Source organism: Bos javanicus, chromosome 15 (assembly GCF_032452875.1).
Source record: "Bos javanicus breed banteng chromosome 15, ARS-OSU_banteng_1.0, whole genome shotgun sequence".
In the NCBI taxonomy this organism is placed as follows: domain Eukaryota; kingdom Metazoa; phylum Chordata; class Mammalia; order Artiodactyla; family Bovidae; genus Bos; species Bos javanicus.
Window position 1 is genome coordinate 31,124,945 of NC_083882.1, and position 13,486 is coordinate 31,138,430.

Below are 13,486 nucleotides of genomic sequence, written 5' to 3' on the forward strand. Positions count from 1 at the left end.
CTAGTGCAGCCAAAAATAAATAAATAAATAATTTAAAAAATAACAAACTTACTCAAAAATAGACTAAGATAATAAACTCCCGCATGTACCTAATCACCCAGCTCAGAGTCATCAACAAGTGCTTAAACTTACTTTTGTCTGTATTCCTTCATTCCTCGTACTCTCCATATACTGGATATTTTAAAGTAAATCCAAGGTATTATTTCATTAACATGCGTCTTTGGGAGGAAAAAAAGACTTAAGTTAGAGCCATAGTAGCATTATCAAATCTTCATTAATATTTTCTTAACATGCAATGTGATTAGCCTAATAGTCTTATAATAATCTTTTTACAGTAGGTTTATTTGAGGCAGGATCCAGTCAACAGCTTCAGTCTTTGGTTGATAAATCTCTTAATTTATGATAGTTCCTTCCTCTTTTTTTTTCTTACTATTTTTTTTGTTAAACTGGGTCATATGTCCAATAGAACTACCCACATTCTAATTGTATTTTCATGGAGGTGTTAAGCATATTCATCTGGTATATATTTCCTGAAAATTGATAGTAAGATCTAGAGTCTTGAAAAGATTAAGGATTGAAGGTTGTTGTTTGGCAAGAACAATTCATGGGTGGTACTGTGTATATCCTGTTACACCACATTAGGAGGAGAATGTCTGGTTGTCTTTTTACAATTGTTAAGTTTGTATAAGGTATGCAGATTAAATCAGCATAATTCCTTCCTTATAAATTTCTCCACTAAGTTTTTATCTGATGTTTTTACTTCCATTGATAGCAAAAATGCCTGCATCCATTATTTAATAAGGGATTTCAAAATGGTATAATTTTGTCATTCGTCCTATATTCATTAAATGGAATTATTTTATAAAGAATTTTCCCTTCTAGCTTTTAAGTTGCTGTAAAATGTAGCTTATACGGGAAATTCAAGACAAATGTTTGATTATTTTCCCTTACGTATCTGTTTTCAGAAGAATTGGTGCCTGACATACTCTGAAGGTCACTAAATGTGGGGATGTTTGCACATATGTGTGTAGATGTGTAATATTTTGAATTCACAGATTTTTAACCTGTTTCTTACTGCATTTCAGTCCATTACAGTCATTTTTCTTTTTGATACTTATTAAATTGTCCCTTTTGGGGGACTAGTGTGTTCCTTCTCAAGTTGTCTTATGTGTCCTTTTGACATGACTCCCCAGTAACATAGGTTTCTTTCTTTTTGGTGTGATAAGATTATTCTAGCTTGATCTGTCCTACCTCTTAACCTAGAGTCATCCATTTCTCCCAGGTGGGGCTTATATTTGAAATTACTGTTCTCTGTCTCTCATACACATTATATATACAGATAGCATATATCTTCTGTATAGGCATTCACACAAAAATCTCTTGCATCTCATTTTCAGCTGCTCTGAAGAATGGCTCCCATTGCTTGGAGTGTTCCTTATCTGCCAGAATTGAAGCTTTGTGTATCATAGAGTGTGTATTTTACATTAAATCATCCCAAACATACCATGTAAATTTTGTAAGAATCCATAAATCAGTTTACATAAGGTAGGAACAGAAAAATAGAAGCTCATTTTCCTTCATATAAGTAGGCGGAAATGCTTTTAACTTGGATAGAAAGAATAGTTTGGGACAGAGGGATTTAGAGGAAGTAGAGTTTGATTTTGACTTAATGAGCTTGAAATATGTAATATATCTGATTAGAATTATTTGATAGACATTAACCCTCAAGCCTGAAGATGAAATTATTTTATCAACATAAGACTTAAAAGCCTAATGAATAAGTGACTTTCCAAAGTCAGGTAAAAAATAGCAGAGCCAAATATTATATGAAAGATATTTAATAGTCACAAACACAAATGTGACATTCAGAACATTATTCTTTCACATTGCTTTTTCTTATCTCCATTGGTGGGCCTGTTGAAATGAACACGTTGTTTTTTGTTTTTTTAATTTTCATTAGAGTCCCAAGAGTGGCTTGAAAGAGAGGATTTATCTAGAGGAAAACCCAGAAAAAAGTGAAGCAATTCAGGACACTGTGAGTATGAAATCAATGAAATGATAGTGACTTTCCTTATACTTCAATGACAGACATAACTGATGTGTGTGTGTTTAATTTGGAGAAAAAGCTTAAACTTATTAAAGAAATTTAATAAAGATTGGAAAATAGCTGCTACATAGTATTATTATGTGGTTAAATTTTTTTATAGTAAAATACAAATAACATAAAATATACAATTTAACCATTTTTAAGTTCATTTTGTCATTAAGTTAGATTCACATCATTATGCAACCATCAGCACATCTATCTCTAAAACTTTTTCACCTTCCCCAGCTGAAACTTGGTGTCCATGAACTTCCATTTTCTCCTCTCTCCAGCCCTGGCAAACACCATTCTACTTTCTGTCCCTTCGAATCTGACTAGGAACTGCATAATAAGTAGAATATATATTTGTCCTTTTGTGGCCAGCTGATTTCACTGAGCATAATGTCTTCAAGTTTGATCAGTGACTTAGCATGTAGCAGAATTTCCTTCCTTTTTAAGGCTGAATAATAATCCATTGTGTGTATATACCACATTTGGTTTATCCATTCATTCATCAGTGAACACTTGGGTGGTTTTCCTTCTGGCTGTCATGAATAATGCTACTCTGAACATGGATGTATAAATAAATACCCATTTAAGTTCTTCCTTCAGTTCTTTTGAGTATATAATCAGAAATGGAGTTGCTAGATCTTGTAAATCCCTAATTGAATATTTTTAGCATTCTGATTTTATTTTTTAAGATTAGGACTTGTATAAAGTTTTATAGTAAAAGATTTAATAGCATATTATGATTCATCTGTTATTAGCAACATAAGGACTGTTGAAAAATCAGAAACCTCAAGTCTGCTGTAAAATGAAAAGTTGTCTCACTAATACTCTAAACAAATAAAATTTCTGCTTCACCTCATTTTTAAAAAAATATTAAAGCCTTGTGGTTTAAAAAGCAAGAGTACAGAAAGGCAGAATCAAGTTTAGGCAATGCAAATACTTAGAGTTGCAACACACTTAATGAAGAAAAACTGCAGCTGTGTGTTTATTAGTCACTTAATTTATAGCTTGTGGGTCCATGTACATAGTTGCAGCTGTAACTGCTGTGCAGATAACTCCCATGTCACCATAGCCTCACTCCCTTTGCTCAACCCCAGATCCTACAGCATTCAACTGCTGTCAGGTTTGAGCCAAACTCATTTTTTTCATATTTGTTCCAAATTTACTATTTCTTCTAGTACTATATGGTCTTCCATTTCTGTATTTGTGGTATTCAAATATCCCATACTTTTTGCATTATATACTAATGTTCCAACACTCCCCTTTTCATGCCAAATCCAAATGTGTAAGGGAGTGAGGGCTGCCAGCCTACAATTTATTTTACAATCTTGTTACCATCATTTCTATAGCAGTGTTTGTGTGATTACTTGAATATTTTATTGCATTATGCCAATGATTTTCAACCAGGAATGATTTTGTCCCTCAGGGCACATTTGGCAAGGTCTGGAAACATTTTTGATTGTCATGGCCGGGAAGCTGCTCCTGGCATCTTGTGGGTGGGCAGTGGCCAAGTATGCCGCTCCGGACCCTACAGTGCATAGGACAGCCCCCACAACGAAGAATCATCTGGCCCAAAATGTCAACAGTGCCATTTTTCCTTTGTCCTGTGGCCTTCGTTCACTGTTAAAAATTGTAACTGTTTGTGTAAGCCAGCTTAATTTCTTTCTGTAACAAGGTCTAGATATATATGAAACAATAAATGAAGCCTACAGACAGGGATTAGAACCAGATAAACAAGGGTGTATAAACAGAGGATGTTTATTATTTCTAGGGGAAATGTTTTCTCCCCCTCCCCCTGACCAAGAAACAATCAATACTGGAAAATTTGAGAACCACTTTGAAAATAAAGTACCTAAAGAAAAGGAAAAGAAATCCAGTCAGTTTAGTGAACCATGTCTTTTTGATAGTTTGGCTTTATTCTGTCTCTGAAATTGACCACCAGGCAATTTTTCTGTTCCTTCTCTATGAATGTTTCCAGGACACTCAGTCGCTTGTTGGGAGTCCCTCTACCCGTGTGGCACCTCATATTATTGGAGCAGAAGACGATGACTTTGGTAGTGAACATGAACAGGTGATGACTTTTTCTTTCTAAAAAACAAATTATTAATTTTCTAAGATGTTTGATTTATTGCAAAAATGAACAGTTTCTGGAGATTGAAATTATATTGATAAGAATTTGAAGCTCATTAGAACTAAGATTAATTGTTTACTTGCTTGGGTTAATTGCTTATTTTAGCTTTGACCAATAGAAATGGCCTTGCTCTTGAAGCTGATAAGAAGTCATTGATTTTTACCTACGTATTTTATCTTGGGAGAAGGGGGATGTTCTTATAAATTTTTTAAAAATTTTCAAATTCTGGTTGTTTATTGATGGTATATAGGAATGTGATTGGCTTTATTCTTGTCCTTGTTAGTAAGCTCATGTGATCTTTTAGTAAACTAACTACTTCAAAGAGGTTTTTAAAATTAACTTTTTAAGATTTTTCTATGTAAATAACTGACAGTTTTTATTTGCTTGTTTCCCAGTGTTTATCTTTTATTTCTTGTTATTACCTTTACTGCGCTGGCTAGGATTTCCAGTATGAGGCTGAATCACTGGTGAGACAGGGCATCCTGGCCTTCCTGGCCTTATCCTCAATCTTAGGAAGAATGCATTCAGTCATTTATTATTAATATGATGTTAGCCATAGATACTTTTTTTTTAATTGAGGAAGTTTCCTTCTATTTTTAGTTTGATAGGAGTTTTATCATGAATAGATGTTGAATTTTGTTGAATGACTGAGATCATCAGATGTTGTTATTAAATTTACATTACATTAATATAATTCATGTGGAACTACATATCATGGTAAATTACATTAATTGGTGTTATTAGCATTTTGAAACAGATATTCCTGTTTCATTCCTGGGAGAAACCCCAGTTGGTCATAATTTATTTTCCTTTTTCCAGTATTATTGGATTCAGTCCTATTATTTTGCTGAGGATTTTTGTGTGTGTGTTTATGGGGGATAGTAGTCTGTAGTTTTCTTTTTTTGTAATATCTTTGGTTTTGATAGTTGGTTGATGCTGAGCTCTTAGATGTGAGTTGAGAAGTCTTAGTCCTCTTATATTTTCTGAAAGAGATTGTGCAGAATGGGTGTTACTTGTTTAGATTAACTTACATGATTCTAGGTTAAGGTCAGCTCTGGCTGCTTTCTGTGTTCATTGCCGTTTGGAAACATACAAGTATTCTAGGAGTTGTGTTATTTAAAATCACACAACTCCATTTCCTACCACTGTCTCTTTGATTAGCCTAAAAGGAAGACGCCTATTTTGTTATTAGGCAAAAAGCCTCGCTTTACATTTTTAGAAGTGTTATTAACCTGTTTTTTTGTGTGTGTACTTATTTGTAGACCTGTGAGCTCTTTGATAATTATATTCTGGATTTGCATTCTCCCAGGATGGTCTTTCTTCCAACCTGTTCCCAAGAGATTATTTTCAGAGGAAGAGATTCCATAGCCTATGTTGTTTATAATAAATTCTAGTGAAGTTTTTTTAAACCTTGAATTTTTTAGGAAAGGTCAAAGTGAAATTGGGATAGTCATATTTAACTGACCTGACATGACATTTTGCATTTATGTGTTGGTGTTACTAATGTATATTTACTTACTTTTCTAGATCAATGGGCAGTGCAGCTGTTTTCAGAGCATTGAACTGCTAAAATCTCGCCCTGCTCACTTGGCTGTCTTCTTACACCATGTAGTTTCCCAGTTTGACCCTGCAACATTGGTAATGTATTTCATGATTTAGCCAGTTTAGAGTTCTTAATTGATTCAAATACCGTGAAACTTTTCAGTTTTAGCAAGATGGGTAGATAGACTTCTGCCAGTTTTCTAAATTAGATATGAAAGATGATTAAAATGTTACTAATTTATTTTTCAAAGGCTTGGTTATATGGTAATAACTGCATTGTTCATGGTGACCTACTTGTTTCAGACATTTCTACTCAATGAGGATCTAGCAGATTACATTTTTCTTGATTTCTTCCCCATTTCTTTCTCTACTACAGCTCTGTTATCTCTATTCAGACCTATATAAACAGACCAATTCCAAGGAGACCCGTCGTGTCTTCCTTGAGTTCCATCAGTTCTTCCTGGATCGATCTGCTGTAAGTTGCCAAGTTAATATATTACAGTCTTTGCTTCAGTATACTGAATTACTGGCCTCCTACTTCTGGTCTTCCCTCCCGTGTTTTTGGACTTGATTGTGCTTTCTGACGTCTGTATTATATCTCAGTTATTGACTACTCATGACTGTTTTTTTTTTGTTTATCATTTCTAAGTTAATTATAGGTATATAAATTCTCACAAAAGGTTTTAAGGGATATATATGTATATATATAGGTTTATATATATGCATATTTAGGATAAGGGAATGAAAAAGAATACAATATATATGTGTATATATAAATATACATATATATTTAAGATCCAAAGGTTAGTACTTGTATAATTGGACTCTGGTTGGCCTCTTTGAAGTTTGGAGGCCCAGTTTAACTAAAAAGGGATGGAAAAGATCTTACTCATATAAATGATGGTAGATAATAGTAGTGTTTTATTTTACCAATAGAAATCTTAATAAGGTTTTTAAACTAATGCATTTTATTATTATCCTTGCTCTAGGAAAAATAACAGCCCTTAATACGTCTCTGATAATCATGCTGCATGTCTCTAGTCCTTTCATATTTGCAGTTCTCTTATTTGACTGTTTCACACCTTCTCTCTTTTTAAACTCTCTATCAATTCCTCTCCTGTTCTTTTCTCAAGAACTGATGACCTTGCTGGTTTTTTTTTTTTTTTTTTGAGAAATTTAAAGCATATAGAAGATAACTTCTTCCAGAGGTGTCACCCTACCTCTGTCATACCATATGCTTGACCTTCTCTCCTGATGTGATGATATGTAGGAATTTTTCTGCTTTTGGTTCAAGACTGCCTCTTCGCCTATTTATCCAGAGCGTGCTTTCTTATACCTACTCAAAGATGGTACTCTAGCAAACGTACCCCTTCTCTCTTGCATCATCAGTTCTTTTGTTTTCTACTGAATCAGCCCTATTAGTGTGCAGACATGGTTATTTCTCCCATCTTAAACAAACTCACACAGAAACATTTTGGCTCCCCCTCTTCCTCCAGGACTTGCCCTATATTCTTTGTATTTTATTACAAAGCTACCTCTACATCTCAGTTCAGTTCAGTTGCTCAGTCGTGTCTGACTCTTTGCGACCCCATGAATCGCAGCACACCAGGCTTCCCTGTCCATCACCAACTCCCGGAGTTCACTCAGACTCGTGTCCATCGAATCGGTGATGCCATCCAGCCATCTCATCCTCTGTTGTCCCCTTCTTCTTCTGCCCCCAATCCCTCCCACCATCAGAGTCTTTTCCACTCTTCGCATGAGGTGGCCAAAGAATTGGAGTTTCAGCTTAAGCCTCAGTCTTTCCAATGAACACCCAGGACTGATCTCCTTTAGGATGAACTGGTTGGATTTCCTTGCAGTCCAAGGGACTCTCAGGAGTCTTCTCCAACATCGCAGTTCAAAAGCATCAATTCTTTGGTGCTCAGCTTTCTTCACAGTCCAACTCTCACATCCATACATGACCACTGAAAAAACCATAGCCTTGACTAGACGGACCTATGTTGGCAAAGTAATATCTCTGCTTTTCAATATGCTGTCTAGGCTGGTCATAACTTTCCTTCCAAGGAGTAAGCATCTTTTAATTTCATGGCTGCAATCACCATCTGCAGTGATTTTGAAGCCCCCAAAATAAAGTCTGACACTGTTTCCACTGTTTCCCCATCTATTTCCCATGAAGTGATGGGACTGGATGCCATATTCTTAGTTTTCTGAATGTTGAGCTTTAAGCCAACTTTTTCACTCTCCTCTTTCACTTTCATCAAGAGGCTTTTTTAATTCCTCTTCACTTTCTGCCATAAGGCTGGTATCATCTGCATATCTGAGGTTATTGATATTTCTCCCAGCAGTCTTGATTCCAGCTTGTGCTTCTTCCAGCCCAGCGTTTCTCATGATGTACTCTTCATATAAGTTAAATAAGCAGGGTGACAATATACAGCCTTGACGTACTCCTTTTCCTATTTGGAACCAGTCTGTTGTTCCATGTCCAGTTCTAACTGTTGCTTCCTAACCTGCATATAGGTTTCTCAAGAGGCAGGTCAGGTGGTCTGGTATTCCCATCTCTTTCAGACTTTTCCACAGTTTATTGTGATCCACACAATCAAAGGCTTTGGCATAGTCAATAAAGCAGAAATAGATGTTTTTCTGGAACTCTCTTGCTTTTTTGATGATCTAGCGGATGTTGGCAATTTGATCTCTGGTTCCTCTGCCTTTTTAAAACCAACTTGAACATCTAGAAGTTCATGATTCATGTACTGCTGAAGCCTTGCTTGGAGAATTTTGAGCATTACTTTACTAGCGTGTGAGATGAGTGCAATTGTGCAGTAGTTTGAGCATTCTTTGGCATTGCCTTTCTTTGGGATTGGAATGAAAACTGACCTTTTCCAGTCCTGTGGCCATTGCTGAGTTTTCCAAATTTGCTGGCATATTGAGTGCAGCACTTTCACAGCATCATCTTTCAGGATTTGAAGTAGCTCAACTGGAATTCCATCACCTCCACTAGCTTTTTTTGTAGTGATGCTTTCTAAGGCCCACTTGACTTCACATTCCAGGATGTCTGGCTCTAGGTGAGTGATCACACCATCATGATTATCTGGGTCGTGAAACTCTTTTTTGTACAGTTCTTCTGTGTATTCTTGCCACCTCTTCTTAATATCTTCTGCTTCTGTTAGGTCCATACCGTTCTGTCCTTTTTCGAGCCCATCTTTGCATGAAATGTTCCCTTGGTATCTCTAATTTTCTTGAAGAGATCTCTAGTCTTTCTCATTCTGTTGTTTTCCTCTATTTCTTTGCATTGATCGCTGAGGAAGGCTTTCTTATCTCTCCTTGCTGTTCTTTGGAACTCTGCATTCAGATGCTTATATCTTTCCTTTTCTCCTTTGCTTTTGCTTCTCTTCTTTTCACAGCTATTTGTAAGGCCTCCCCAGACAGCCATTTTGCTTTTTTGCATTTCTTTTCCATGGGGATGGCCTTGATCCCTGTCTCCTGTACAATGTCACGAACCTCCACCCAGGCACTCTATCAGATCTAGGCCCTTAAATCTATTTCTCACTTCCACTGTATAATCATAAGGGATTTGATTTAGGTCATACCTCAGTGGTCTAGTGGTTTTCCCCACTTTCTTCAATAAAATCTGAATTTGACAATAAGGAGTTCATGATCTGAGCCACAGTCAACTCCTGGTCTTGTTTTTGCTGACTGTATAGAGCTTCTCCATCTTTGGCTGCAAAGAATATAATCAGTCTAATTTCGGTGTTGACCATCTGGTGATGTCCATGTATAGAGTCTTCTCTTATGTTGTTGGAAGAGTGTTTTTTATGACCAGTGTGTTCTCTTGGCAAATCTCTATTAGCCTTTGCCCTGCTTCATTCCGTACTCCAAGGCCAAATTTGCCTGTTACTTCAGGTGTTTCCTGACTTCCTACTTTTGCATTCCAGTCCCCTATAATGAAAAGGACATCTTTTTTTGGGTGTTAGTTCTAAAAGGTCTTGTAGGTCTTCATAGAACTGTTCAACTTCAGCTTCTTCAGCACTACTGGTTGCGGCATAGACTTGGATTACCGTGATATTGAATGGTTTGCCTTGGAAACAAACAGAGATCATTCTGTCGTTTTTGAGATTGCATCCAAGTACTGCATTTCGGAGTCTTTTGTTGACCATGATGGCTACTCCATTTTTTCTAAGGGATTCCTGCCCACAGTAGTAGATATAGGGGTTATCTGAGTTAAATTCACCCTTTCCAGTCCATTTTAGTTCGCTGATTCCTAGAATGTCAATGTTCACTCTTGCCATCTCCTGTTTGACCACTTCCAATTTGCCTTGATTCATGGACCTGACATTTCAGGTTCCTATGCAGTATTGCTCTTTACAGCATCAGACCTTGTTTCTATCACCAATCACATCCACAACTGGGTATTGTTTTTGCTTTGGCTCCATCCCTTCATTCTTTCTGGAGTTATTTCTCCATTGATCTCCAGTAGCATATTGGGCACCTACCGACCCGGGGAGTTACCCTTTCAGTACCTTCTCAGTGGGCCTTCCCTGACCAACTTACTTAAAATTTCATCCCCCATGCTTTCTGTCACCTTTCCTGTGTTATTTTTGTCCATAGAATTTATATTTTTTTCTTTATTTTTATCTGTCTATATTCCTGCTCCTCTGCCCTGAATGAAGCTCCATTAGGGCAGATGTCTTTTATTCTGTTTGTTCACTGCTGTTTTCCCAAAACTGAATAGATCCTGACAGAGTGGTCACTCAGATAGTTGCTGAATGGATTGGTTAGGGTTCTGATTATAATGCCATTGTTTAAAATATTACACATTATATTTATTAAGATGATTTTCTTCAATGAAGAAATGACAGTATACTGAAGTTTATATGAACTTGACATTTCTTAAGAGCATTCCATGCTAAGGCACAGAATGTGCCTTCAGATCAGGTGATTTCTTGTATTTTGCTGCTTATTAACATCAAAGTGTAAGAACCCTGCTAGATTAATTTGCTAATTATTCTTTTATGCCACAGGTGATATTATTTCATATAAATACGCACATACAGAAATGAACGTATATATACTTCTTGCATTTGTGCTAGAAGTACTTCTGGAAAGTTGGCTTGAGCTACTTTATAGCAACTTAAGATAAAGAGAAAGCTTTGAAATCCATTTCAACTGCTCTTCAAATAAATATTAGAGCTCTCTTAATTTTTAGCAGTAACTTATTTTCAGATGTAAAACTTCAGATCCTACATTAATTTTTTTTTTAATTCTGGAAGGATATGACTTAAGTGGGTGTATAATACAGAGTAAATTTGAAGAAGATAATATATTTTCTCCAAATGCAAAATAATTTTTTCTGAGACATTTCCCAAATTAACAGGAGAAAATTATCTGGTAATGGGATCACAAACTGCAGTTGTCATGTGAAAAAATATAGCTAAGAAGAAGTTAATTATGACACAGTTATCTTATTTCAGTAGTTAGAACTGCAGATGTAAGAACTAGAGATTTAAGACTCCAGAGCTTCAACATTGATATCCAGCACTTTCTCGTTGGGAGCATGACTTCTTATGAGGGTTCTTCAGCTTTATATACGAATATGATTGGGAATATCATGGTCTTCAGTGTGAGTGTCTCAAATACAGTGAATAAAATTGTTATACATGAGTAAGTTTTTCATATGGTTATCTACATACAGTTTAGCTTTTTATCTATATTGATTCAAACAGTGTATGACCAATTATCTTAACCAGTGATTCTCAAAAGCCCAAACCAATATTCATTCATTCTAGAAAGCCAAAGCCAACAGGAATAAATAAGGCACAAAAGCATCCAGTCATCTAGTAAAATGGATTGTAGGTATTTCTTTTATAACATGATCCTTGAGGAAAGGGCTTATTTTCAAGTTCAAACCATAGAATATTCCAAAGCTGGGAAATTTAGATGGGTGGTACCCCACAAATGAGCTTATACATGAATATACTTATAAATATAGGTATTCAAGTTTTTTCTCTTTATTTTATGTAAGTACTGATATGGATCCTGAAAGACCCTAAGTGCTATTTCACTTTTTGTTTGCATTTTTGTTTTAGCACCTGAAGGTTTCTGTTCCTGATGAAATATCAGTAGATCTAGGTAAGTCTGGAGCACCAGTGTGCCAGAGGATTGCATCTCTGTAGATAGGTAGCTCAGCTCCTCTCTAGAGGTTTTATCTGTTACACAGTGACGAGTAGGTCATATGAATCACAACAGTAAAAGAGCCTATAATACACTTCAGAGTAAATGAAATGTGAGTTCTAAGATTAAAATACTTAAAATATGTTGAGTATCTCTTTATCTTACTTTAAGTTTACACCAAGTAGTGCCAGTTACAATGCACAGAATGTGCCTTTAGATCAGGTGATTTCTTGTATTTATGCAGAAAAAAGACGACCAGAGCTTATTCCTGAGGATCTACATCGCCACTATATCCAGACTATGCAAGAAAGAGTCCACCCAGAAGTTCAGAGGCACTTGGAAGATTTTCGGTAAGCCCTGTGGTCAACAGAAGCTGATATGGTTGTCCTGAATTAGTTTTCTTTCTAGGTAGGAAAAGGTTACACATTCCTTGGCATAACATGTGGTCTCTATCACTGTTACTAAAACCTAATGAAGTTCTGGCGTCGAAAGCTTGGCATGGTACTGAGAGTGCATGGTCCCCGTTCCTTATGGCTGGCAGGAATTGAGCTTAGTACCTGTCTGTGCCAAGTGTGTCCTTCGGGATATGTGTTCTGTTGAGTGACTTCCTCTAGAATTTTCTTCCTCCAGTGTCCCAGGTGACATGGGCCCCCAAATAGAAAAGCATGACATTTTACCTGTTGCTAGAAATTCATAACTATGGAAACTCCGATGAAGCGTCTCCAGAGGGAGATAGTTACCCTCTAGGTAACTCAGGAAATTACCCTCTAGGCTGCCTCAGGAAATTTCTCCTATTCCCTTTAGGCAGAAGCGCAGCATGGGGCTGACCCTGGCTGAAAGTGAACTGACTAAACTTGATGTAGAGCGAGACAAGGACCGGTTAACTTTGGAGAAGGAACGGGCATGTGCAGAACAGATTGTTGCCAAAATTGAAGAAGTGTTGTAAGTAATAGAAATACATGTAGAAACGCCCTCTCTACTGAGATGATAATTATGTGTAAAGTACATTTGAACAAATTTAGAAAGGGTGTCAGGTTGTTTATGTACAGCTGTTTGCCTTGTGATAATACTTGAGAAGCTGGAATCTTAAGTTTATGCTGATATCGTAGATGACGTTCTTGTATTTCTTTTTCTGGGTATTGGTAAAATGAGTAACTGTTGAATTTCTAGCTGATCAAAAACAGGTTGAATACTTACATTGGCTTTAATTCACAGGCTTTGGAAATGTTTCTTGCTATAAAACATTTATAGCAAGTTGATGATGAAAAAATGATCCTTCAGGGATCACAATTTTTCTGATATATCATTACAGGTGACAGAGACTTAGAGTGGGTCCCAAAGCATTTACTGTGCCACAGGGGCTTCCCTGGTGGCTCAGATGGTAAAGAATCTGCCTGCAGTGTGGAAGACCTGGGTTTGATCCTGGGTCGGGAAGATCCCCTGGAGAAGGGAATGGCTATCCACTGCAGTATTCTTGCCTGGAGAATTCCATGAACTTGACTCTATTTTGTTGATCAGTTATCTGAGTTTAGTAACAACTCTTTTATTAAACT

The 13,486-nt window shown here is 36.4% G+C and overlaps 1 protein-coding gene across 3 annotated transcripts in view; it reads left to right on the forward strand.

Annotated features, from left to right (window-relative positions):
- ARHGEF12 (Rho guanine nucleotide exchange factor 12) overlaps positions 1–13,486 on the forward strand; it is a 177,770-nt gene that overhangs the window by 128,529 nt on the left and 35,755 nt on the right. For all 3 annotated transcript variants that reach the window (XM_061440602.1, XM_061440600.1, XM_061440601.1), the window contains 7 exons: positions 1,961–2,035; positions 4,071–4,163; positions 5,751–5,861; positions 6,142–6,240; positions 11,849–11,891; positions 12,178–12,283; positions 12,738–12,875. In XM_061440602.1, the coding sequence (XP_061296586.1) occupies positions 1,961–2,035; positions 4,071–4,163; positions 5,751–5,861; positions 6,142–6,240; positions 11,849–11,891; positions 12,178–12,283; positions 12,738–12,875 (665 nt within the window). The remainder of the gene's footprint in view (positions 1–1,960; positions 2,036–4,070; positions 4,164–5,750; positions 5,862–6,141; positions 6,241–11,848; positions 11,892–12,177; positions 12,284–12,737; positions 12,876–13,486) is intronic.